At 44.1% G+C, this 24902-nt stretch overlaps 1 protein-coding gene across 2 annotated transcripts in view; it reads left to right on the top strand.

Annotated features, from left to right (window-relative positions):
• The first annotated feature begins 4936 nt into the window (after nucleotides 1-4936).
• prkar2aa (protein kinase, cAMP-dependent, regulatory, type II, alpha A) overlaps nucleotides 4937-24902 on the top strand; it is a 91260-nt gene continuing 71294 nt past the window's right edge. The window contains exons 1-2 of one of the 2 annotated variants that reach the window (XM_083657233.1): nucleotides 4937-5255; nucleotides 8720-9009. In XM_083657233.1, coding sequence (XP_083513359.1) covers nucleotides 8757-9009 — 253 coding nt within the window. In that variant the 5' untranslated portion in view covers nucleotides 4937-5255; nucleotides 8720-8756. Of the gene's footprint in view, nucleotides 5496-8719; nucleotides 9010-24902 lie in introns of both variants that reach the window. The other variant, XM_083657232.1, reaches the window with a different exon arrangement.

Raw genomic sequence — 24902 nt, 5'->3', positions numbered from 1 at the left:
TACAGATGATCCAGGTTGATGGTCCATTGAGAACTTTATTTATACTATTTCTTGTGGTTTCAATTATTTCTTTCAAAATCTCGCTGGTTTCATGGAATCTTGCTGGTTGCAGATCTCCCAGCTGCTTGGCTGCTCAACAGAATTGTAATACACTGTACAATAGGAAAGCATTGCTATTAACAACATTTGAAGGATTATACAAAATCAAGAGTATGTTGTATTTTACAAATAGTTTTATTTATCTTGTCTACAGTATTTATAGACATAAATTTTATGGATGTATTGATTACACAGCATGACACACCGGCACTTTTTTATACCATAACCCAGTCACGTAAAAAATACCTTTTTACACTTGATTTTCAGCTATAAAGCTTCAGAATTCTGAATGAGGTGGACATAGGCGTAGGGTTGTATGTATGTACAGTGTCATAGGCGTAGGGTTGTATGTATGTACTAAATTGTTCAACAATATATTTGAATGAAGGATACTGGAGGTGCGAGTTTTTCACGTTTCTGAGAAAATAAGCCTCGGATTCCTAATCTGACCAAGAAGTAATCGACACGTTTTATGAGAATTTGTATGTTTATTTTTGGAATGTGGTCTTGTGATGCTTTTGTGCCTTATTACTACAGTATGACTGTCTGACCATGTGTGTGTGTGTGTGTACGTGCGCGTATGTGTCTGTGTGTGTGTGTGTGTGTGTGTGTACGTGCGCGTATGTGTCTGTGTGTCTGACCGTGTGTGTGTGTGTGTACGTGCGCGTATGTGTCTGTGTGTTTGTTTTACATATTTTGATACAGATCAACTGTGCAAAGCGGGGGTTATAGGAATCATTCTTTCTTAGCGTGTGAGGTGTTTTTCTTTCTTTCTTAGCGTGTGAGGTGTTTTTATTTCATTCTGTCTGTCTGCTTGTCTACCTGTCTGTCTGTCAGAGCAGATTTTGGATTAAATGCGTCTCTTTGAGCGTCTGTTTTGCTTTAGTCTGCACACAGAAACACACATCTAGAAAGATGATACTCTGTTTTAGAGACAAGTCTTTTGGTCTGCTTGGATTTCTGTAATGGCAGAATTTACTGTTTTTAACCCCAGGAATGTTTCCATTCACTCCCATTGGATGAGTGCAATGAATCACATCATTGAACTCAAATGAAACAAGGCTCTTTAATACAATCAGACCCAGATGTGGGAGATTCTTCAGTACACAGCAAGACTGTTTTACATTGAGTGACCTCCTTCCTGTTGTGTGTGTAGCCTACATGGAGATGAAGAGTGAATTGTTGCAGTTGTAAAAACAAAACGAATGCCTTTTCCAGCAAGAGATAAAGCAAAAACATGTGATAGATACATAAATACAACTGTTTTTCTTGTCTTTTTTTTGCTATATCTCTGGAACAAATGTAAGCTTAATTGTAACGTTGGAAAAAAGTCAAAGGGGAGTTGGACCGCACAGAAAAATAGGTAAATCATCCTGGCTCGATGAAGTTTCAGTTGACATTCCTGAGCCTTACTGTATGTGTCAGCCATTGTATGTAAATATTTTAATCAACTTTAAATACTGTTATATATAAGAGCAGTTGTATTTACGATATGATGAAATTACCACTGAATGTCAAACTACTTATTACTAGAATGTTCATAACGTCCATACTCGGTTACAAAATAAACTATATGACTATATAAACTGAAACCTGACTCTCCTCTCTCTGTGGTCAACAAGAAGGTGAATGTTTAAGTAAAGTCAGGTTTATTTACAATTTCCAGCAATTATTAAATTTTTTGTTTGCAAAGCTGCATACTTTTTTTTTTTAATTTGAAACATGCAAAATAGAATAAATCAACATATATTTTTGAGACTGCAGATTTCCCTCTTTTGGGTTTTTGGACAAAATAGTTGTAAATAATAAAAACTATTTATCAAGGAGAGAAAAAGCATGATTTTTGAGGAATAGTCATTTGGAGGGAAAGTAATCAAGTTATTACATTCAAGTGGGTATACATTTTAAGAATATGTACCATATAATATCTGGCCTGTCATCATTGTGTTTTCACCTTCATATCATGATCACTCGCACACTTTTTGGTGTCAATCAATGGCTGGGATATTACAGGCCAACTTCAATATCCCATAGGTGGAGCGACTTTAACCTCCCACTGCTTTAACCTCCCACTGCGTCTGAGAATTAATTTTGAAACGTCCACTTTCATACAATGACTCATGTGCAGTAGACCGTGACCCAGGGCAGCAGGCTCCTGGACTGAGTACATTGGTTTCTATTGTGTTTCATCGAGCAGCATAAGGAATGCTGCAGCAAAATATTGACTTGGCAGTTTAGATAGTTTCAACTGTAGATTTGGTTGCCAGGGAGATACAAGACATTAACCAATAGATGGCGGTATAGTCTCACACATCTCCATTGAAGCCAGCCCAGATTATATGAATGTGATGCTGCAGCTCCAGCATTTTTTTTTTTTTTTACAAGCCCCACCTGTGGCGCTCCTATGGGAGTTGTTCACTTCCTGGAAATTTTGAGGAAATCACTCCATCGTTTTGACATTTTGATATTTTTCATTTATTTATTTTTAAGATCATTTGTTGCATTTTTACCATTATTTTTGATTGGTGAAAGTATAGAGACCATTGACAGTGGAAAAGAGAGAGGACGGTGTCATGTGAGTGACAACTGACAAAGGTCCTGAGCCGGATTCAAACGCAGGAGGACATTGGGGTTACATGGTACCTAAGACCACTAAGCCATCAATGACCAATTTTGCTCCATCTCTGATCCCCAACATTTCTGATCACCACTGGTTTGGATTTGCTTGCAGAAACCTGGATGTAAAAAACTTTCTCTTGTATGTTTCATTTGCAGTATTTATCCTCCCAGCAGAGGGAGCCTCAGGGCCTGTTTTGATTCTGTGTTTGCTGGCAGCAGAGACCTAAGCCAATCAGAAACCACTTTGATGAATTAAATCTGGGCTCGCTGTGGCCATGGCAACGGCTTTACCTCCGTGAGAGTGAGGTGAGGGAGGGCAATGGGAGAGAGAGGGCAAGCTGGAGTATATTAGCCTAGACACAGTCTGGGCTGGTTGTTCAGCAAACCTCTCACAATGGGTTTCTGGAAAGATCCAGGCCAGATCCTCTCTCATGGCATTCAGATTAGTGGGCCCATGTGAGCTATAGAAGGGGAAGATGTGACCCATAAGTTCAGGGGATCGGGGAGAGATAGTGCTGTCCTGTCCTGACTGAACAGACTTGTGCAGAGTTTGGAAAGTGTGCCATCAAGGAAGCAAGGCAGCAAGGAGGGAGGGAGTGAGGGAGCAAGGAGGGAGGGAGTGAGGGAGCAAGGAGGGAGGCAGCAAGGAGGGAGGGAGTGAGGGAGCAAGGAGGGAGGCAGGGTGATGAAGAAAGAAGGATGAGATGAGGAATTAAATATTCAGTTAAATCGAGATGTGTTGCTTCAAGGGAGGAACATGGGGAATGAAGGAAAGAACAGATTTCTGGGCTGTTCCATTTGTACTGGGAACTAGGGTTTTTACAGGTCAAAGGTCAGGAAGATGTAGCTATCACCCTCTGAAATCAGGAGCCTATAGCCACACTCAAGGAATAGGCGAATGCACTCAATGCACTAACCTGCTAAAGGTGTTAAACGCTCGACAACAAAGTTATGCGTTTTCCTTTTCAGGGCTACTTGCCATTGGTAGTGTGTAACTGTTTATTTACTTTCATCATATCAGATCCCTGCTGTTATATTTTCATCATCGGGGGTTGCAGCTCTTGTGTTTTAAATCCAGGCAGGCAGGCAGGCAGACAGACAGACAGACAGACAGACAGACAGACAGACAGACAGACAGACAGGCAGACAGACAGACAGACAGACAGACAGAAAGACAGACAGACAGACAGACAGACAGACAGACAGGCAGGCAGACAGACAGGCAGACAGACAGACAGACAGACAGACAGGCAGACAGACAGACAGACAGACAGACAGGCAGACAGGCAGACAGACAGACAGAAAGACAGACAGGCAGACAGACAGGCAGACAGACAGAAAGACAGACAGGCAGACAGAAAGACAGACAGGCAGACAGAAAGAAAGACAGACAGGCAGACAGACAGACAGACAGGCAGACAGACAGACAGACAGAAAGACAGACATGCAGACAGAAAGACAGACAGGCAGACAGAAAGACAGACAGGCAGACAGACAGACAGACAGGCAGACAGACAGACAGACAGACAGACAGGCAGACAGACAGACAGACAGACAGAAAGACAGACAGGCAGACAGGCAGACAGGCAGACAGACAGACAGACAGGCAGAAAGACAGAAAGACAGACAGACAGACAGGCAGACAGACAGACAGAAAGACAGAAAGACAGACAGGCAGACAGACAGACAGGCAGACAGAAAGACAGACAGACAGACAGACAGACAGACAGACAGACAGACAGACAGAAAGACAGACAGGCAGACAGAAAGAAAGACAGGCAGACAGACAGACAGACAGAAAGACAGACAGACAGACAGACAGACAGGCAGACAGGCAGGCAGACAGACAGACAGACAGACAGAAAGACAGACAGACAGACAGACAGACAGACAGACAGACAGACAGACAGAAAGACAGACAGACAGGCAGGCAGACAGACAGGCAGGCAGGCAGGCAGGCAGACAGACAGGCAGACAGGCAGACAGAAAGACAGACAGAAAGACAGACCGACAGACAGACAGACAGGCAGGCAGGGTGGGTGTGGTGCTTAACCCCGCCTATAACCATGTTTGGCGGAGCAGCCTGTCAATCAATGTCAAACTCGTAAGGTACATTCAGTAGCCACGCCCCGGAGGGACCTCGCTCACTCACGCCTGCTCGTGCCAGCGAGTCGTCTGTGTGCGTGTGGATCTGTCACCGGGAGCCAGGAAACGTGTTTCTCAACAATCTTTTCGAAGCCAACTCCCATGATAAGTTGTCAGACCGCTGAAATAGCCTTTTCGATGCTAATTCGGGTTTGAGTTAACGGATTTATTTCGGCGGTTCGCAAGGCTCTAACGCCGCCGGCTTGGGATTTGTCACCTGGCTGGAACTGACCATTGTGTGTGTGGAGAGTGGAGTCGCAAAGAAAACAGGCAGTTGCTAACAAGTAGTTAGCAAGTCGGCTAGTTCAGCTAGCCAGCTCTCTCTCTCCACTGCCATAACAAGTCCCACCCTCCACAGTGCGTGTGGACGTCGGAGAGGCTGCAGCGGAGAAGTAGAGTGATTTTTTTTTATATATATATTTTAGCCAGCATCGCTTATAGCTGGCTGGTGCTTTGCTAAAATTGACTACCAAACGTTACATTGGATAAGTGTCTTTGGAGGGATACGGTCGTTACACTGGCAAGGAGACGGGCTAAAAAGAAGAGGCGAAATAAAAGGGAACAGGGAAGACACCGAGAAGGAAGGAGGGCACTGCTGGCTAGTTTAGCTGGGCAGACAGATTCGCACACACGTAAGTGACACACAGTTGACTTAGCAAACGGCTTACCCGGTCGTGTACTACTTGCTTTGCGTGCGTTGATCCAGCTATAGCCACTGATCTGCTCACACTGACAGTCCGCCATAGCCTACTAAAGCTAACGGTAAAGGTTTCCTTGAAGGTGGTACACTAGCTAGCAAAGGGCTAATGCCCAAAGAGGTAAAAGTGGAGCCACCGTTGCACTGGAATCGCAGGTCCATTTATTAAGAGTAATGTATTGATAGCTAATGTTATGTAAGCTTATGTCAGGTGGCTAACTCATCTCTCTGGATCTCAGTAAACCATCAAGCTGTAATAAACTAACGCTAGCTCATTCTGCTCTCAAGGCTTAACGGTAGCCACTTAGCTAGCTAATTGCATAGCCGGCCAACCACCCACTTGACAGCTCACACAGCAGCATTTGAAAGCCGGTGTTATGCCGAGAAATGCCCCCCCCGGCGGCAAATGCCCCCCCCTGTTTCAACAGTCACCTGGCTTTAGAAAGGGGGGGGGGGCATATCTCGGCAGCTGCAAAAACCACTCTGCCGAATATCGCACCCCCCTGTCCCTCATAGTCTGAATGAGTTGGCTGTAAGTTATACAAATAATTTTCATAACTTAATTAATAATCCTGTAAATAATTCATAACACTGGCGTGCTTATCTTTCTTCCCATTGCTCACGTGAGGCCCATATCTCTCCACACAGTGGGCACTGTGTTCCATGGCTCAGCGCTAATGTTACATACACAGTGGGCACTGTGTGTTCCATGGCTCAGCGCTAACGTTACATATCTCTCCACACAGTGGGCACTGTGTGTTCCATGGCTCAGCGCTAACGTTACATATCTCTCCACACAGTGGGCACTGTGTGTTCCATGGCTCAGCGCTAACGTTACATATCTCTCCACACAGTGGGCACTGTGTGTTCCGTGGCTCAGCGCTAACGTTACATATCTCTCCACACAGTGGGCACTGTGTTCCATGGCTCAGCGCTAACGTTACATACACAGTGGGCACTGTGTGTTCCATGGCTCAGCGCTAACGTTACATATCTCTCCACACAGTGGGCACTGTGTGTTCCGTGGCTCAGCGCTATGTAACGTTACATATCTCCACACAGTGGGCACTGTGTTCCATGGCTCAGCGCTAACGTTACATCTCTCCACACAGTGGGCACTGTGTGGAGATATGTAACGTTAGCGCTGAGCCACGGAACACACAGTGGGCACTGTGTGGAGAGATATGTAACGTTAGCGCTGAGCCACGGAACACACAGTGGGCACTGTGTGTTCCGTGGCTCAGCGCTAACGTTACATCTCCCCACACAGAGGGCACTGTGTGTTCCATGGCTCAGCGCTAATGTTACATCTCTCCACACAGTGGGCACTGTGTGTTCCGTGGCTCAGCGCTAACGTTACATCTCTCCACACAGTGGGCACTGTGTGTTCCGTGGCTCAGCGCTAACGTTACATACACAGCGGGCACTGTGTGTTCCATGGCTCAGCGCTAACGTTACATACATTGGCTGCTCAGTGACAATGTCACACAGTAACGTTAACGTTCTAATTCAACCACAGCCTGGTTCACTTGTCAAACTTGATGGCCATTGTTTTGGCTACCTGTTAGGGCTGCACAATTAATCGTATTTTCATCGTCATCGCAATATGAACATGCGCAATAAACACATCGCAAAGACTGCCTGAAACGCAATGAATAACAAAGAAGTGGTTTTATTTACATGCGTCATGCATTCCCACTCAGCATCTGATCATTTTGTCTTGTGTTGTAAATCCAGCTACCACTTTTCCCTTGCAACAGTGCGCTCTGCCCCTCTGCCAAAGCCCAAACACGCTGTGTGTAGTTTCAGCTAGAGTCAGTGTGTATTTCATTTCTTTATTCAGTGGGCATAGGCTATGTTTGGGGTCTATGTTAGCATTATTAACTCATTGAGTGCCAGCCACTTTTGGAGAACGGACGCTCCCAGTGCCAGAGTTTCAGAGCGTTTTCAGTGATTTCTCGAGGCCCACAGAATATTGTGTGATATTACTATGTAAACACCGAACACGCACAAAGAACAATGAGACTCTATTGTATCAGCAGCAAAAAAAAGTTTATTGATATCATTTTCCGTTCTTTAGTTATCAGCCGGAGAAGATAGGTCAAAAACAGCAAAAACAGGCGTTTCCATCTAGAAGCTGAGATATTGAGCCTTTTGTGAAATGAAGCATTTCAAGCAAATCACTGACTCTGAAACTAATATTTTCTGACCTGAAACATCTGAACAGTAATTTCCTTCAATATAACAGCACCCCCACCCCCCTCTACTGCAAACTCCTCCTCCGTGGGTGTGTCTCTGGTGGCTGTGCTCACTCTGCTGCTTGTCAGGCGAGTCTCTGCTGCTTGCGGATCCACGTTCGCTCGTCGGGGCAGTCTGGATCGGGCTCGCTCGTTTCTGGGGTTTCGGTTGTGAGCTGGGATGAAGCTGCATCCGATTCTGGGCTTTCTGGGCTTTCTGCTGCGCGTTTCAAAGTGTGCTGCACCCAGAGTCTATTTTCGGAGCCCCCCACCGTTGTGCGCCGGCTCCCAGCGCGACAGCGAAAAGCCAAACCATTCTCATGAGAATGGTTTCATCACGGCTTTTTCTGCTGTTTTTTACTCAACTTTCTCTAATCTGGAGAGCACTGTCGCCACCTAATGGGTCGGTAAAATAGGTTATACACATTCAACATGCCCCAAAATTTTACAGGAGATGTATTAGGCATTGATCCACGTCCCACCGTCAAAAAACGCAATTGACGACAATCGTCGTCATTGGCACTCTACGTTAGTAATCGAATTGACGACGATTGTCGTCATTGGCACTCAATGAGTTAAAGCAGAAAGACATAGGAACTGTATAGCTAATATGCATACTTTAATATTTATTTATTTATCGCAAGTCGTATCGTCGTCGCTATATTGAACAAGGTTATCGCACATCGCAGATTTTCCTCATATCGTGCAGGCCTACTACCTGTACTGCCCACTGTCATCAGCCACACACTCTTTCACAGGCCACACACATGCACATACTGTACTGGCACATGGAAAGTCAAAGTCAGCTGGCCAAATAAACAATGAGGCTATATCCATAACAACATCATAGCCCCCAAAACTCAAACCACGTATGACTCGGTACCCAAAGACATTTCTGAGTCATCTCCTCTCCCTTTTGTAGATCGATAGCAATCGCCGCCGCCGAGTCCCACACAGCCATGAGTATCGAGATCCCCGTGGGGTTGACCGAGCTGCTGCAGGGCTACACCGTGGAGGTGCTGCGACAGAGACCCTCAGACCTGCTGGATTTTGCCGTACAGTATTTCACCCGCTTGCGGGACACCAGAAGTCAGGATGGCGGCGGCGACGGTGGCGGCAGCAAGCTGGGGAAAGGAGTGATGTTCGATGGTGAGCCGATGCAGACAGAGTCCAATGGAGACGACGATGAAGATGACGATTCTGACTTCGAGCGTAAGTTGATGTTCAGATGTTATGATGGTCAACTGCAGTGGTGATGGTGTGTGTGTGTGTGTGTGGGTGCGTGTGTGTGTGTGTGTGTGTGTGTGTGGGTGGGTGCGTGTGTGTGCGCGTGCAGACAGTGAGGAAGTGCAAGGGGAAAGGGGGAACACGTGGAGAGAAAATGAGTGGAGACAAAGCCTGAAGCCTTGTCACTGATATAGTCTGAAGCCTCGTCACTGATATAGTCTGAAGCCTCGTCACTGATATAGTCTGAAGCCTCGTCACTGATATAGCCTGAAGCCTTGTCACTGATATAGTCTGAAGCCTCATCACTGATATAGTCTGAAGCCTTGTCACTGATATAGTCTGAAGCCTCGTCACTGATATAGTCTGAAGCCTCATCACTGATATAGTCTGAAGCCTTGTCACTGATATAGTCTGAAGCCTCATCACTGATATAGTCTGAAGCCTCATCACTGATATAGCCTGAAGCCTTGTCACTGATATAGTCTGAAGCCTCGTCACTGATATAGTCTGAAGCCTCGTCACTGATATAGTCTGAAGCCTCATCACTGATATAGTCTGAAGCCTCATCACTGATATAGTCTGAAGCCTCGTCACTGATATAGTCTGAAGCCTCGTCACTGATATAGTCTGAAGCCTCGTCACTGATATAGTCTGAAGCCTCATCACTGATATAGTCTGAAGCCTCATCACTGATATAGCCTGAAGCCTTGTCACTGATATAGTCTGAAGCCTCGTCACTGATATAGTCTGAAGCCTTGTCACTGATATAATCTGAAGCCTTTTCACTGATATAGTCTGAAGCCTTTTCACTTATATAGTCTGAAGCCTCATCACTGATATAATCTGAAGCCTTGTCACTGATATAATCTGAAGCCTCGTCACTGATATAATCTGAAGCCTCATCACTGATATAGTCTGAAGCCTCGTCACTGATATAATCTGAAGCCTTGTCACTGATATAGTCTGAAGCCTCATCACTGATATAGTCTGAAGCCTCGTCACTGATATAGCCTGAAGCCTTGTCACTGATATAGTCTGAAGCCTTGTCACTGATATAGTCTGAAGCCTCATCACTGATATAGTCTGAAGCCTCGTCACTGATATAGCCTGAAGCCTTGTCACTGATATAGCCTGAAGCCTCATCACTGATATAGCCTGAAGCCTCGTCACTGATATAGTCTGAAGCCTTGTCACTGATATAATCTGAAGCCTTGTCACTGATATAGTCTGAAGCCTCATCACTGATATAGTCTGAAGCCTCGTCACTGATATAGCCTGAAGCCTTGTCACTGATATAGCCTGAAGCCTTGTCACTGATATAGTCTGAAGCCTCGTCACTGATATAGTCTGAAGCCTCATCACTGATATAGTCTGAAGCCTCATCACTGATATAGTCTGAAGCCTCATCACTGATAGTCTGAAGCCTCATCACTGATATAGTCTGAAGCCTCGTCACTGATATAGTCTGAAGCCTCATCACTGATATAGTCTGAAGCCTCATCACTGATATAGTCTGAAGCCTCGTCACTGATATAGTCTGAAGCCTCATCACTGATATAGTCTGAAGCCTCATCACTGATATAGTCTGAAGCCTCATCACTGATATAGTCTGAAGCCTCATCACTGATATAGTCTGAAGCCTTGTCACTGATATAGTCTGAAGCCTCATCACTGATATAGTCTGAAGCCTCATCACTGATATAGCCTGAAGCCTCATCACTGATATAGTCTGAACCCTTGTCACTGATATAGTCTGAAGCCTTGTCACTGATATAGCCTGAAGCCTTGTCACTGATATAGTCTGAAGCCTTGTCACTGATATAGTCTGAAGCCTTGTCACTGATATAGCCTGAAGCCTCATCACTGATATAGTCTGAAGCCTCATCACTGATATAGTCTGAAGCCTTGTCACTGATATAGTCTGAAGCCTTGTCACTGATATAGCCTGAAGCCTTGTCACTGATATAGCCTGAAGCCTTGTCACTGATATAGTCTGAAGCCTTGTCACTGATATAGTCTGAAGCCTCGTCACTGATATAGCCTGAAGCCTTGTCACTGATATAGCCTGAAGCCTCATCACTGATATAGTCTGAAGCCTTTTCACTGATATAGTAGTCTCGGCTCCCAGACGTTTGGTGAGCTGCGCCACCAAACGTCTGGGAATTTCACTGTCAGAAACTGTCTGTCAGAGCCCGGCGAGAACGGCCGGCAGCAGACACGCCTACATTTATTATTAGAATTTTATTTGGTAGCGGCAATGCCATTTATCATAGTCCTAACACAGAGCATGAAGCTGATATGCTCCAAACAAAATTTATAGCTGTTGTTTATTTTACAATAATGTTTCCTACCCGGAAGTGGCCCGCTTGCTACTGTGAAGTGCTGTGAAGTCATCAGACAGCAGGCTCTGTAACGTAGCCTCGGGAGTCGGGCTTATCGCTGGGGGAAAGACCTCTAGCCGCCGGGGCCGGATGAAACACGCCCTATTAACAGGTTACGTTTGTTTCTAAGTGATTAATATGTTTCTCCGCAAACGCGGCGATGTTTTGCGAAACACTGGTTCTGCATGAGCGTCACTGCCCCCAGAAAGCAGGCCCGCCCACAACACTCATGATTGGTTCTCCGATGCAAGGCTTCCAACAGCGCCACCTAACGTTATGCAAAGATTTAAATAGTAATATTCTCAGTCTTACAGGAGTGAAACGGATTAAGACTGAGGGCTGAGTCTACTGATATAGTCTGAAGCCTCATCACTGATATAGGGTTGCACGGTATACCGGTACTACAACAGTACCGCGATACCCTGACGTTAAAAAGGATACTATACCACGTTAATTTAGTACCGGTACTTTAAAAAATGACATGAGTTGCGTTGCATCCATGTGCCACCGTCTGTTTCTCCACCGGAGTCTGTGTGTTGCAGCTTTGCTCTGTCTGTTTCAACTCCCTGTGGGCGTGCCAAGTCCGCCCTCCCCTGTCTCACTGACACTCCACTCTCCAGTCCTCTGTTCAGCCGATCGGGTGGACATGCAGTGTTGCCAACTTGGCGACTTTGTCGATATATTTAGCTACTTTTCAGACCCACGTGGCGACTTTATTTCTCAAAGGCAACTAGCGACAAATCTGGCGACTTTTTCTGACCATGGGAAGCAACGTTAATGTGTTGAATCTCTACGGATTTTGCCTGCTGGCTTTTCTCCCTCTCTCTCTCTCTCTCTCTCTCTCTCTCTCGTTCGCTCTGCCTGTCTGACACACACAGCGCTTCGCCTTCACTGCAGCCTCTATCCTACCTGAGAGCAGCAGGATAGGGTTTGCTTGTCATTTCTAACAGCGTATGTTGAATCTGGCCCACACACGGGCGGAGTCAGCACTTAATATTACAACCATACAGTCAGATTACAACGGCTATGCCGAAGCATGCACGGACATCAAAGCTGTCCGTCTGTAAAACGATGTTTACACAGGCAAAAGGGAGACAACACGTCCACTTGACTTGCCAAAGCATCTCTCCAACAGACGATCCGACTAGTACAAAGTGTCACAGTTTAGCGAATGTGATAACGTCAAGTCAAGCGAGTGTGATTTATTTTGTGACAAGCAAACGTTTTTCAGTTCGTTTGACGAGGCAATTAAAGGCAATGCGCCTAACCTCTGCCAAGGGGGTAGGCTATATGACGGTGTTTAAGAGTGATATGAGGTTGCAAACTGTATAACGTTAACTGTCAAATAAATCACATACACTAAGTATAAGGAACATCAGATTACTGCATATTACCATGTAAAAGCTTTAATAACACTGAGAATTATTTATTTATTTAGAATAATCCATGATTAATGTTATACTAATTGTCAAAAACTCACCTAGCCTACATGTATGAACAAACAAGAAAACACTTGACACCACATAGGCTACCACATACATTTTATTGTGGAAATAAATAAAGATACATGAGATTAACTGTAAATCTGGCACTTAATGATGAAGCTCAAACTCAGATTACACTAAAGTAGACTGAACAGACATTATTCTATTCTGCGCTCTACTGAACACATTTCCTCATTTTCTATTGAGTCAAATGAGATGCCAGCAGAATCAGTTGAGGCAGCCTTCCCCAGCTATCTTTGAACACCACATAAAGTATGATGAAGACTCAAAACATGAATTTTAACTCCCATGTTCTTCTGTCGTCCATTATTACACGACTTTTCCTGTTGTTTTAGCTTTTTGCCGTGGTATCGTTTAAGTATCGAGTATCGCGATATTTAGGCAGGTATCGGTATCGAAGTCATAATTTTGGTATCGTGACAACCCTACACTGATATAGCCTGAAGCCTTTTCACTGATATAGTCTGAAGCCTCGTCACTGATATAGCCTGAAGCCTCGTCACTGATATAGTCACAATCTCTCATCTTATCTCTTGATAAACTAGAAGAGACAGTGTGAGGTGTGTTTAAACACATTGAACTCAGGCTCAGAAAATCCCATCGAACAGACAGTTCAGCAAGGCAGCCTTCATCTGCCATTCCAATCTATAGTCTAGCAGAATGGGCCCTCAGATTTTGAGATACCCCTACCCGAGGTAGAACAAATGACAACAATGATTTTTCTCATCTTTAGGGTCTCCCATTAATTAAATTGATTGTTGTCAAAAAAGAAATTGGGGGAAAAGATGTTTTTTTGGCTGTTCTTTAGAACTACCCCAATCCCTGAAAAAGAGCCAAATTAGGCCAGTCCGAATAGGGGAAAGGTGACAAAAAAGCCAATAACTTGAGAATGCTCACTCTTTTCCTCATCAGATTTGCTGAGGTATGAACCAGGTGGCTGCCCTACATCACCAAATAGTCAAAAAATGATTTACCTAAAAAGATAATGACTTATAGTCCTGTAAATATAGCTTTAGTTTAGGCGGAAATTGTACTTTGTGGTGATAGGAACATAGGACTCCATCACTTTTCTCTCATTTATCAGAAAAACTGAAATCCCTGAAAAATATACCATTACTGAATTGTCTAGGGTGCTATTGAACACTGACCAGTAGTTGTATGGAGATATCTGGTACAGTTCTATTGCAAATGAGATTTCTTTAGACATAGGCCTACTACCTCTTCACTGAAACAGTCAAATTATTGTATGTTATTCTGAATGGGGAATAAGTGGCATAAAAGCCTATAACTTGGGAATGCTCACTCTTTTCCTTGTCAGATTTGCTGAGGTATGAACCAGGTGGCTGCCCTACATCACCAAATAGTCAAAAAATGATTTACCTAAAAAGATAATGAATTATAGTCCTGTAAACATAATAATAATACATTTTATTTGGTGACACCTTTCAAAACACCCAAGGTCATTGTACAGTGCATAAAAGAGACATGATATTCTAAAATATCATACATAAAAACAAGCATTGCAAACACCAGCATCATTAAAATATGACGAGCGTAGATATAAGAAAAGACAGGAGATACACACGGCAGGCGAATAACAGATTGAGTACTGTATATGATTAAAGGTAGTAGGCCAATTTGAACAGGTGGGTTTTGAGGTGGGATTTGAATGTGGTGATGGAGTCAGACTGTTGGATGTGTGATGGCAACGAGTTCCAGAGTCTGGGTGCAGAGCAGCTGAAGGCCCTAGCACCCATGGTACTGAGGCGAGGGAGGCGGGACAGTCAGGAGGCCAGCTGAGGAAGAGCGTAGGGAGCGGGAAGGGGTGTATTCCTGGAGGAGGTCAGAGAGATGGGTGGGTGCTAGGTTGTGTAGGGCTTTGTAAGTGAGCAGAAGGTTTTTGAAGTCAATCCAGTAGTGAATGGGAAGCCAGTGGAGTTGAATGAGGACAGGGGTGAGGTGGTCAGATGATTTAGTGCGGGTGATGATCCAGGCATTTGGAGTCTGTTGAGCAATTTGGTGGGTAGGCCAGAGAGAAGAGAGCTGCAGTAATTAATCTGGGATGTAACGTGGATCAGGATGAGGACTTTGGTGCTGTGTTGGGACAGGGATGGGCGGAGTCTGGAGATGTTGCGGATGTGGAAGAAAGCAGACCGGGTGATGTTTTTTATGTGGGGTGCAAAGGAGAGGGTGCTGTTCAGAATGACGCAGAGGCTCTTGACTTGGGTGGAGAAGGGAACAGGGAAGCTGTCAATGATGATGTTTGGGGCAGTGGTGTTTTGAGCTTTGGAGAGGATGTTTTTGGAGCCGATGAGGAGGGCCTCGGTTTTACTGGCATTTAACTTTAGGAAGTTACTGCTCATCCAGCTCCTGATGTCGTGGAGGCAGGCAGTGAGGGAGTGGGAGGAAGAGCGGTGGTGGGTTTGGTGGAGATATAGACCTGGGTATCATCGGCGTAGCAGTGAAACTGGACACCATAGTGTCGGAGGATTTTACCCAGGGGGAGGAGGTAGGTGATGAATAGGAGTGGACCCAATACTGACCCCTCGGTCAAATGGCAGAACACCCGGACGAGTGGTTCCCTAGTTGGACAAACTGTTGTCTGTCGGGAGGTAGGATGCAAACCAGGAAAGTGCAACACCAGTGATTTCAATGTTCGCCAGGTGCTCCACAAGTAGTGGGTGGGACATGGTATCGAAAGCAGTGGAGAGGTCAAGGAGGATGAGGATGGTGAGGATTCCAGAGTCAGCTGCACGGAGGAAGTCATTATTTATTTTTAACAGGGCTGTTTCAGTGCTGTGATTAGGGCGGAAATCATATTGAAATGGTTTGTGGAGGTTGTTTGAGTCGAGGTGGGACTGGAGTTGGGCGGCAACCACCCTCTCAAGAGTTTTGGAGATGAAGGGGATGTTGGAGTTGGGACGGTATAGTGTTTGAGGTCAGATGGGTACTGTGGCCTATAAGTTAAGAATGCTCACTCTGATGATCATCATATTTGGAGAGGGAAATACCAGGTGGCTGAACTACATCCCCAAATAGTCAGAATGTGGGGAACCCAATAAAATAAATTTGATCTAAATTACAAGCCTCTAAAACATAGAAATACAAGGTGTAAATATTGGAAGTTTTATTGAAACTGGAACATTAATCCAAACTATAAATCAGTAGTATCTCCTGTCTTGACATGATGGAATAATACAAGTATAATAGTAATCATAATACATTTGTTTTATGGTAGCCCCAAATCTCAGTGCTTCATTTCATTTCATGAACAAAAACAGGAAAACAGACTAGAAAAAAAAACTGCTCATTTGACCTGGCATATGGACACTTGTTTCACAGCCAAAGTCAAAATATCCAAATATGAAATACAGTATCAGCCCTTTGTTGAACGTATTATGACCGTACCAGATTATTGTGCCAGTGTTTGGGAGTCTGGGGCACATTCACAAGCTTATACTCCATGGACTGCAATTGTAAGGCTTGCAAAAGACTGATGCAAACAAACTGTCTAAATATTGCTCAGTCTGTAGGCAGCCTGTCTATCTGGAGACAATCATGTTTAATATATCCTTAGTATCATTGTCCATTTGTCAGATTAAGCTATCACAATGTAAAAAAAAATCCTCTTCTGTGTATCATATTGTAACCTTTTTCCGAAGTATTTGGATGTTTCATTGTTGCTGCGCGTACATAAGATGTGTTTCAGTGAGAGGTCAAGTATATAGATACTAGAATGTCAAATGTCAGGTTCCTCAGATGTTTGGGGACACATTTTGACATTCTGCACAGCAGGTGCCGAACTCCGTACAGGGGAGGCCAACAGAGAGGCACTGGCACTTTCCACTCTTTTAACAGTTTGGATCTTTGCAATACAAGTAAGTAATGTCTCTCACTTCTGTAGGTGCTGGGGGTTTCCTAAATAGGACTGGTTTAATGGCTCCATCTCTGACAATCCATCCCTTGCCGATAGGACTCCATAACATTGGTTTGGGCATGTGACTGTGACACCATATCGCTGTCTGATACATTGCTCTTTGCACATGTTGTGCAAATGCATCATCTGTTGGTGGCAAATTTGCAGAGGCTGCATATGTTGTTGATGCAATTATGAACCTCAGTTCATCCAAGTTTGTGCACATCAGTCCATTTTCCTTTTTATTTTTTCCGTAAAGCAGAAGTGCAAATTCTCTTGCGACTGGCAAAGACTTCCAAGCTGGAAGAGTCCAAAATGGGCCAGATCTTTGAGCTCACTGAGATGGGTCTTGAGTTTGGTGAATGCTGTTGTCTTTCCTATTCTGTACAAACTACTTGTTGTGTCACAGCCAGTGAGTGCATGACATGCTGGTAGACAGCAAGAGCAATGTATCAGACACTGATATGGTTTCACAGTCACATGCCCAAACTCCTGTTATGGAGTCCTATCGTCAAGGGATGGATTGCCAGAGATGGAGCCAACCAGTCCTATTTAGGAAACCCCCCAGCACCTACAGAAGTGAGAGACATTACTCACTTGTATTGCAAAGATCCAAACTGTGGAGAGAGTGGAAAGTGTCAGTGCTTCTCTGTTGGCCTTCCAACATCTTATGCGCAGCAACAATGAAAGATCCAAATACTTCGGAAAAAGCTTACAATATGATACACAGAAGAGGAAAGAATGTAACATTGTGATAGCTTAATCTGACAAATGGACAATGATACTAAGGATGCAGTATATTAAACATGATCATCTCCAGATAGACAGGCTGCCTCCAGACTGAACAATATTTAGACAGTTTTGTTTGCATCAGTATTTTGCAATCCTTACAATTGCAGTAAATGGAGTATAAGGTTGTGAATGTGCCCCAGACTCCCAAACACTGGCACAATAATCTGGTAGGGTCATAATACGTTCAACAAAGGCCTGATACTGTATTTCATATTTGGATATTTGGACTTTGGCTGTGAAAAAAGTGTCCATATACCTGGACAAATAAGCAGCCACTTTTTATTTCTCTGTTCTGTTTTATTTTTGCCTTGGTTATTTTGTTTTCTAGTCCGTTTTTCTAGTCTGTTTTTGTGATTGTGTATTATGTATTATGATTACTATTATACTTGGATTAATGTTCCAGTTTCAATCAAACTTCCAATATTTACAGCTTGTTATTTCTGTTTTATGGTAATGGTAAATGGCTTGCATTTATATAGCGCTTTTATTTAAAGCGCTTTACAATCAGTAGGTACATTCACCTATTCATGCACCGGGGCGGCTTTAGCTCAGGAGGTAGAGCGGGTCGGCCAATGACGCAAGGGTTGGCGGTTCGATCCCCGCTCCCTCCCAGCTGCTGTCGCTGTGTCCTTGGGCAAGACACCTTTAACCCTCCTTGCTCCCGGCCTGCCTGCCGCCATCGGTGTATGAATGGGTGAATGTAGACTATCTACTGATTGTAAAGCGCTTTGGATAAAAGCGCTATATAAATGCAGGCCATTTACCATTTGCCATTTACCACCGATGGCGGCAGGTTAGGGTGCTGGCACACCATCAGGAGCAATTTGGGGTTCAGTATCTTGACCAAGGACACTTCGACATGCAGACTGGAGGAGGTGGGAATTGAACCACCGACCTCTTTGATCCAAAACGATTAGTGGACAACCCGCTCTACCTCCTGAGCTACAGCCGCTCCAGGTGGTTTGTAATTTAGATAATCTTTATTTTATTGGGTTACTCACATTCTGACTATTTGGTGATGTAGTTCAGCCACCTGGTATTTCCCTCTCCAAATATGATGACCATCAGAGTGAGCATTCTTAACTTATAGACTATTATGCCAGTGACCTAATTTGACTGTTTCAGAGAAGAGGTAGTAGGCCTATGTCTAAAGAAATCTCATTTGCAAAACAACTGTACCAGATATCTCCATACAGCTACTGGTCAGTGTTCAATAGCACCCTAGACAACTCCGTAATGGTATATTTTTCAGGGATTTCAGTTTTTCTGATAAATGAGAGAAAAGTGATAGAGTCCTATGTTCCTATCACCACAAATTACAATTTCCGCCTAAACTAAAGCTATATTTACAGGACTATAATTCATTATCTTTTTAGGTAAATCATTTTTTGACTATTTGGTGATGTAGGGCAGCCACCTGGTTCATACCTCAGCAAATCTGATGAGGAAAAGAGTGAGCATTCTCAAGTTATTGGCTTTTTTGTCACCTTTCCCCTATTCGGACTGGCCTAATTTGGCTCTTTTTCAGGGATTGGGGTAGTTCTAAAGAACAGCCAAAAAACATCTTTTCCCCCAATTTTTTTTTTGACAACAATCAATTTCATTAATGGGAGACCCTAAAGATAAGAAAAATCATTGTTGTCATTTGTTCTACCTCGGGTAGGGGTATCTCAAAAACTAAAGCCTTTTTTGAGGACTTGCTGCTAGACTACTACTTCATCATCCACATTTTCTATCTGCCTGTTTGACTTCAGTAGCCCCTAAACTAGCCTTAATGCGTCTTAAATGGAACTATTAACAATCAATGCCTTAAAGGCCTTAAAGGCTTCTCCAGTCACTTTTTCTACCTGTGTAACGTTGTGTGTGTGTAACGTTGTGTGTGTAACGTTGTGTGTAACGTTTGCTGTTCCATTTTCAAACACACGAGTGCGTGCTGTATAATTGCACGTCATGATTTGCGCCAAAGAACTTAGATTGATAAGAACCGAAGGCTAATGGGTGTTCCACTGCAGCATAGTGACTGCAGCGCTGTTGTAAAAAAAAGCAGAACAGATTTGCCTCTTGCTTTTATACTCTTTGTCTGCACCCACACTGGAAATAGCAGAAACAGTATGCGGCCATACTTGTTTACCCGCGTCTCCGTAAAAACGTTAGTTTAGAAGCTACAATATTCTTCTTATCAACAAACCGGCCAACAGATATCAAAGCTGATGGGCTTCATGGAAAGAGCATGAATTGAACTGGTTAACAGTTATATCAAATTGGTCATTCAGTGGTGTTTTACACCGACCTAACTAACATATGTAGCTAACAGCTAGCTAAGGCCAGAGGCTAACGCTAGCTATAAACTGTATACTGTATTTACTGTATCAGTCATGACGTGACACGTGACGTAATCACTAGCGTTCTATCATTTCTGATGTCATCACCTGTTCTTAGCAACATTTTAGTTTTTGAACTTTGAGCACAAAATGAAAAAATACTGAGGAACAGTGAGGCTAATCAACAGGCCAGCGCAGGACTCAGCAACACATGGAATCTCTTCAAAATGTCAATACACTAGAGGAGGGCTTTAAGAGGCTGCAGTGCAGATACAGTTAAACCGCCCAGAGATCTTGAAAACACAGAGCTTTTGCCACACAGCCTTTGTCGTGAGATTTCACCACAGACCATGCTGACCTTCACTATCCTGGCTTTTCAGACCATGCTGACCTTCACTATCCTGGCTTTTCAGACCATGCTGACCTTCACTATCCTGGCTTTTCAGACCATGCTGCTGACCTTCACTATCCTGGCTTTTCAGACCATGCTGACCTTCACTATCCTGGCTTTTCAGACCATGCTGACCTTCACTATCCTGGCTTTTCAGACCATGCTGACCTTCACTATCCTGGCTTTTCAGACCATGTAGATCTTCACTATCCTGGCTTTTCAGACCATGTAGATCTTCACTATCCTGGCTTTTCAGACCATGCAGATCTTCACTATCCTGGCTTTTCAGACCATGCTGACCTTCACTATCCTGGCTTTTCAGACCATGCTGACCTTCACTATCCTGGCTTTTCAGACCATGCTGACCTTCACTATCCTGGCTTTTCAGACCATGCTGACCTTCACTATCCTGGCTTTTCAGACCATGCAGATCTTCACTATCCTGGCTTTTCAGACCATGCAGATCTTCACTATCCTGGCTTTTCCACTCTTTTTTAAAATTGAAATTAAAAATTGAAATTAGTGAAAAAGTCTTAGTTAGCTTGCTGAAACTCACAGATGCACTGCATATTTATCTGTAGTAGTAGTCATAGTGATTGTAGTGAATGATACTGCTGTTAACCTCACCTTTCCTTTTCCCTGAACTGTGGTTGAGGATAGGGATGCACCGATCCACTTTTTTCACTTCCGATCCGATTGCGATACCTGAATTTGGATATCTGCCGATACCGATATTATGCCGATACCAATATTTTTCTTGAATATACAGTGTAGGCAAAGATTTGGCCAATTAAAGTTTTTTTTTTAAAATATACCTTGCAAAAAGCAGACAAAATTTAAGAAAATATACAAGGCAAAGAAGGATACTATTATACATTATTATACAAATTACGGCCAGCTGTGCGCTGGAATTGCAAAATAATAATAATTAAAAAAAAATTCAATTCCGATCCGATCCGTGAATTAGTGCCATATCGGCACCCGATATTGGATCGGATCAGCCCCATCCCTAGTTGAGGATGCAGTACTCCAGTAGGGGTGGACAATAAATCTATATTATTATTGATCGCAATATAATATGCCTCAATACCAATGATATATATTTTTTATACTTTTCAGATATTTTCAGTATACAATACATTATTTACAGCAGCGGTCACTGATGCGGTGCAGCACCCTTTCATTATAGGGTGCTGACTGCTGACTCAGTGCAATGTGCTCAAGGAGAATGGCGCGTTCGTTTTTCAGACGTGTGTGTGTGTGTGTGTGTGTGTGCGCATCTGTGCGTCTGTGTGTGTTTGTAGGTGCAGAAATGTGTTGTGACATAAATGGGTGTTCTTGGCAGTTTTTCCCATGGCCTTTATAGTGTTAACGCACTAATTGACTAATATCGTAATAATTATTGTATTAGCTGATAGGAAGTAGGCTGTATCGTGATTTTAATTGTGTGTGTATGTGTGTGTGTGTGTGTGTGTGTGTGTGTGTGTGTGTGTGCGTGTGTGTATAATGCAGACAGTCGGCTGCAATTTTGGGGTGTTACATCCATATTACATGACCCATGTACTGTAGTGGTGAAAGCCAATTTAGGTGTAAATGTAGTGTAGAGCTCCAGCTGAGATTGTCCGACACGTTACTAGAGCAGGGGTAATGCCCAGGATTGTGCCCATTAGTCTCTATATGGAACCTGCTCACTAGTCTCTATATGGAACCTGCCCACTAGTCTCTATATGGAACCTGCCCACTAGTCTCTATATGGAACCTGCCCACTAGTCTCTATATGGAACCTGCCCACTAGTCTCTATATGGAACCTGCCCACTAGTCTCTATATGGAACCTGCTCACTAGTCTCTATATGGAACCTGCTCACTAGTCTCTATATGGAACCTGCCCACTAGTCTCTATATGGAACCTGCCCACTAGTCTCTATATGGAACCTGCCCACTAGTCTCTATATGGAACCTGCCCACTAGTCTCTATATGGAACCTGCCCACTAGTCTCTATATGGAACCTGCTCACTAGTCTCTATATGGAACCTGCTCACTAGTCTCTATATGGAACCTGCCCACTAGTCTCTATATGGAACCTGCCCATTAGTCTCTATATGGAACCTGCCCACTAGTCTCTATATGGAACCTGCCCACTAGTCTCTATATGGAACCTGCTCACTAGTCTCTATATGGAACCTGCTCACTAGTCTCTATATGGAACCTGCTCACTAGTCTCTATATGGAACCTGCCCACTAGTCTCTATATGGAACCTGCCCACTAGTCTCTATATGGAACCTGCTCACTAGTCTCTATATGGAACCTGCTCACTAGTCTCTATATGGAACCTGCCCACTAGTCTCTATATGGAACCTGCCCACTAGTCTCTATATGGAACCTGCCCACTAGTCTCTATATGGAACCTGCTCACTAGTCTCTATATGGAACCTGCTCACTAGTCTCTATATGGAACCTGCTCACTAGTCTCTATATGGAACCTGCCCACTAGTCTCTATATGGAACCTGCTCACTAGTCTCTATATGGAACCTGCTCACTAGTCTCTATATGGAACCTGCTCACTAGTCTCTATATGGAACCTGCTCACTAGTCTCTATATGGAACCTGCTCACTAGTCTCTATATGGAACCTGCTCACTAGTCTCTATATGGAACCTGCTCAATAGTCTCTATATGGAACCTGCTCACTAGTCTCTATATGGAACCTGCTCACTAGTCTCTATATGGAACCTGCTCACTAGTCTCTATATGGAACCTGCTCACTAGTCTCTATATGGAACCTGCTCAATAGTCTCTATATGGAACCTGCTCACTAGTCTCTATATGGAACCTGCCCACTAGTCTCTATATGGAACCTGCCCACTAGTCTCTATATGGAACCTGCCCACTAGTCTCTATATGGAACCTGCCCACTAGTCTCTATATGGAAATGTAGTGTAGAGCTCCAGCTGAGATTGTCCGACACGTTACCTACCTTTAACAGCAAAGATGCCATGCCTCTTTCACATGGCTCCCCTTTGTTTGCCAGGCAGGCAGGCAGGCAGGCAGAAGATGTCAGCCACTCCATAGCTCATAGCTCATAGCTCTGCTCCGAGCTGCTGAGAGGAGAGAGCAGCGTGACCTAGATGGTATCAGGGTGCCATGGATGCAGGCGGGGGGGGCTGTTACCTTGTGAATGGAGGTTCTGTGTTTTCTCAATGAGGAGATCCAGCAGCACGATGGGCTCTCTGTATCTATTTTGGGGTGTCTTCTGAAATCGAAATGCTGCCCGGGGCAACGGTTATTTTGCTGGTAAACTAATGACTGATCTGATGGCTGCCAAACTTCTCAATCCTATTGATCAGAAGTCCAGATTCTTTCTCAAGATGCAGTTGGGCTGGTAAAATACCTGGAATTGGAATCTAGCAGCCACTGTGTGGATTTCCTGCATGGATGATATCCCCTCATATTTTTTCTTGTTAAATTTAGGTTCTATGCGGATTCCTGCTGAGAACAATCCTGACCAACCTTTAGATTCCTGCTGAAAACAATCCTGACCAACCTTTAGATTGAGACAAGTTGGCGTGGAGGTTATAGGAAGAGGATTTCTGCTTCTGCGCTCACACAAGTGATGTTTTGGCTGCTGACTGTCAAACAGCTGTGACCTCAGCTGCTGGGCCAAAGTGTGTGTGTGTGTGTGTGTGTGTGTGTGTGTGTGTGTGTGTGTGTGTGTGTGTGTGTGTGTGTGTGTGTGTGTGTGTGTGTGTGTGTGTGTGCACACGTGCGTCACAGCAAACAGATGTGTTACGACCCGATTTCACACCCATTCAAATTCCAGCCTGGTGACGACCGGAAGCCGTTACTAGTACATTCTGATCGGTTGTGGAGCATTTTATTTTTTTCCACACATGATGCAAGTTAGCGGTGAGGAGAGTTAGCTGCTTTTAGGCCAGAAGCTTCTCCCAGGAAGCAGTGGGTCACACACATGACATTAGATTAGCCAGCCAGGCTAGTGTACACTGCCCCCAGGGGGGGTAGATACTGTATGGGAACAGCACGAGTCTGTATAATGAAACGCATCATGTGCTGTTGGCCTGACCACTGCTTTAGCCTATAGAGACACAGGATGCTACACTGTGCTGCTATGCTCCTAAAACTACTTACAAGGCTATGTTGTGTAGAAAACAGCAAAATAGGAACTTTCTCAATTTGGGATTAAGGTTGTCATCGATATACTAAACATTTGAAACGGATACAAAACTCATTTGCAACAGTATCGTACCAGCAGTGCTTTCTTGTAATGAAAATCAAACAATACTGATTTTCCCCTCTCTATCATTGGTGGGTCAGCAAGCTACATGTGTTCTTCTGATAGGCTGATGACTAGAGCAGGGGTAATCTGCTGTGTTGTGATAGGCTGATGACTAAAGCAGGGGTGATCTGCTGTGTTCTGATAGGCTGATGACTAGAGCAGGGGTAATCTGCTGTGTTAGGCTGATGACTAGAGCAGGGGTAATCTGCTGTGTTAGGCTGATGACTAGAGCAGGTGTACTCTGCTGTGTTGTGATAGGCTGGTGACTAGAGCAGGG

The sequence above is a fragment of the Poromitra crassiceps genome (assembly GCF_964638095.1).
Source record: "Poromitra crassiceps genome assembly, chromosome: 20".
In the NCBI taxonomy this organism is placed as follows: domain Eukaryota; kingdom Metazoa; phylum Chordata; class Actinopteri; order Beryciformes; family Melamphaidae; genus Poromitra; species Poromitra crassiceps.
Note: the sequence above shows the minus strand (reverse complement) of the source record. Positions and strands in the feature narration are given on the sequence as shown.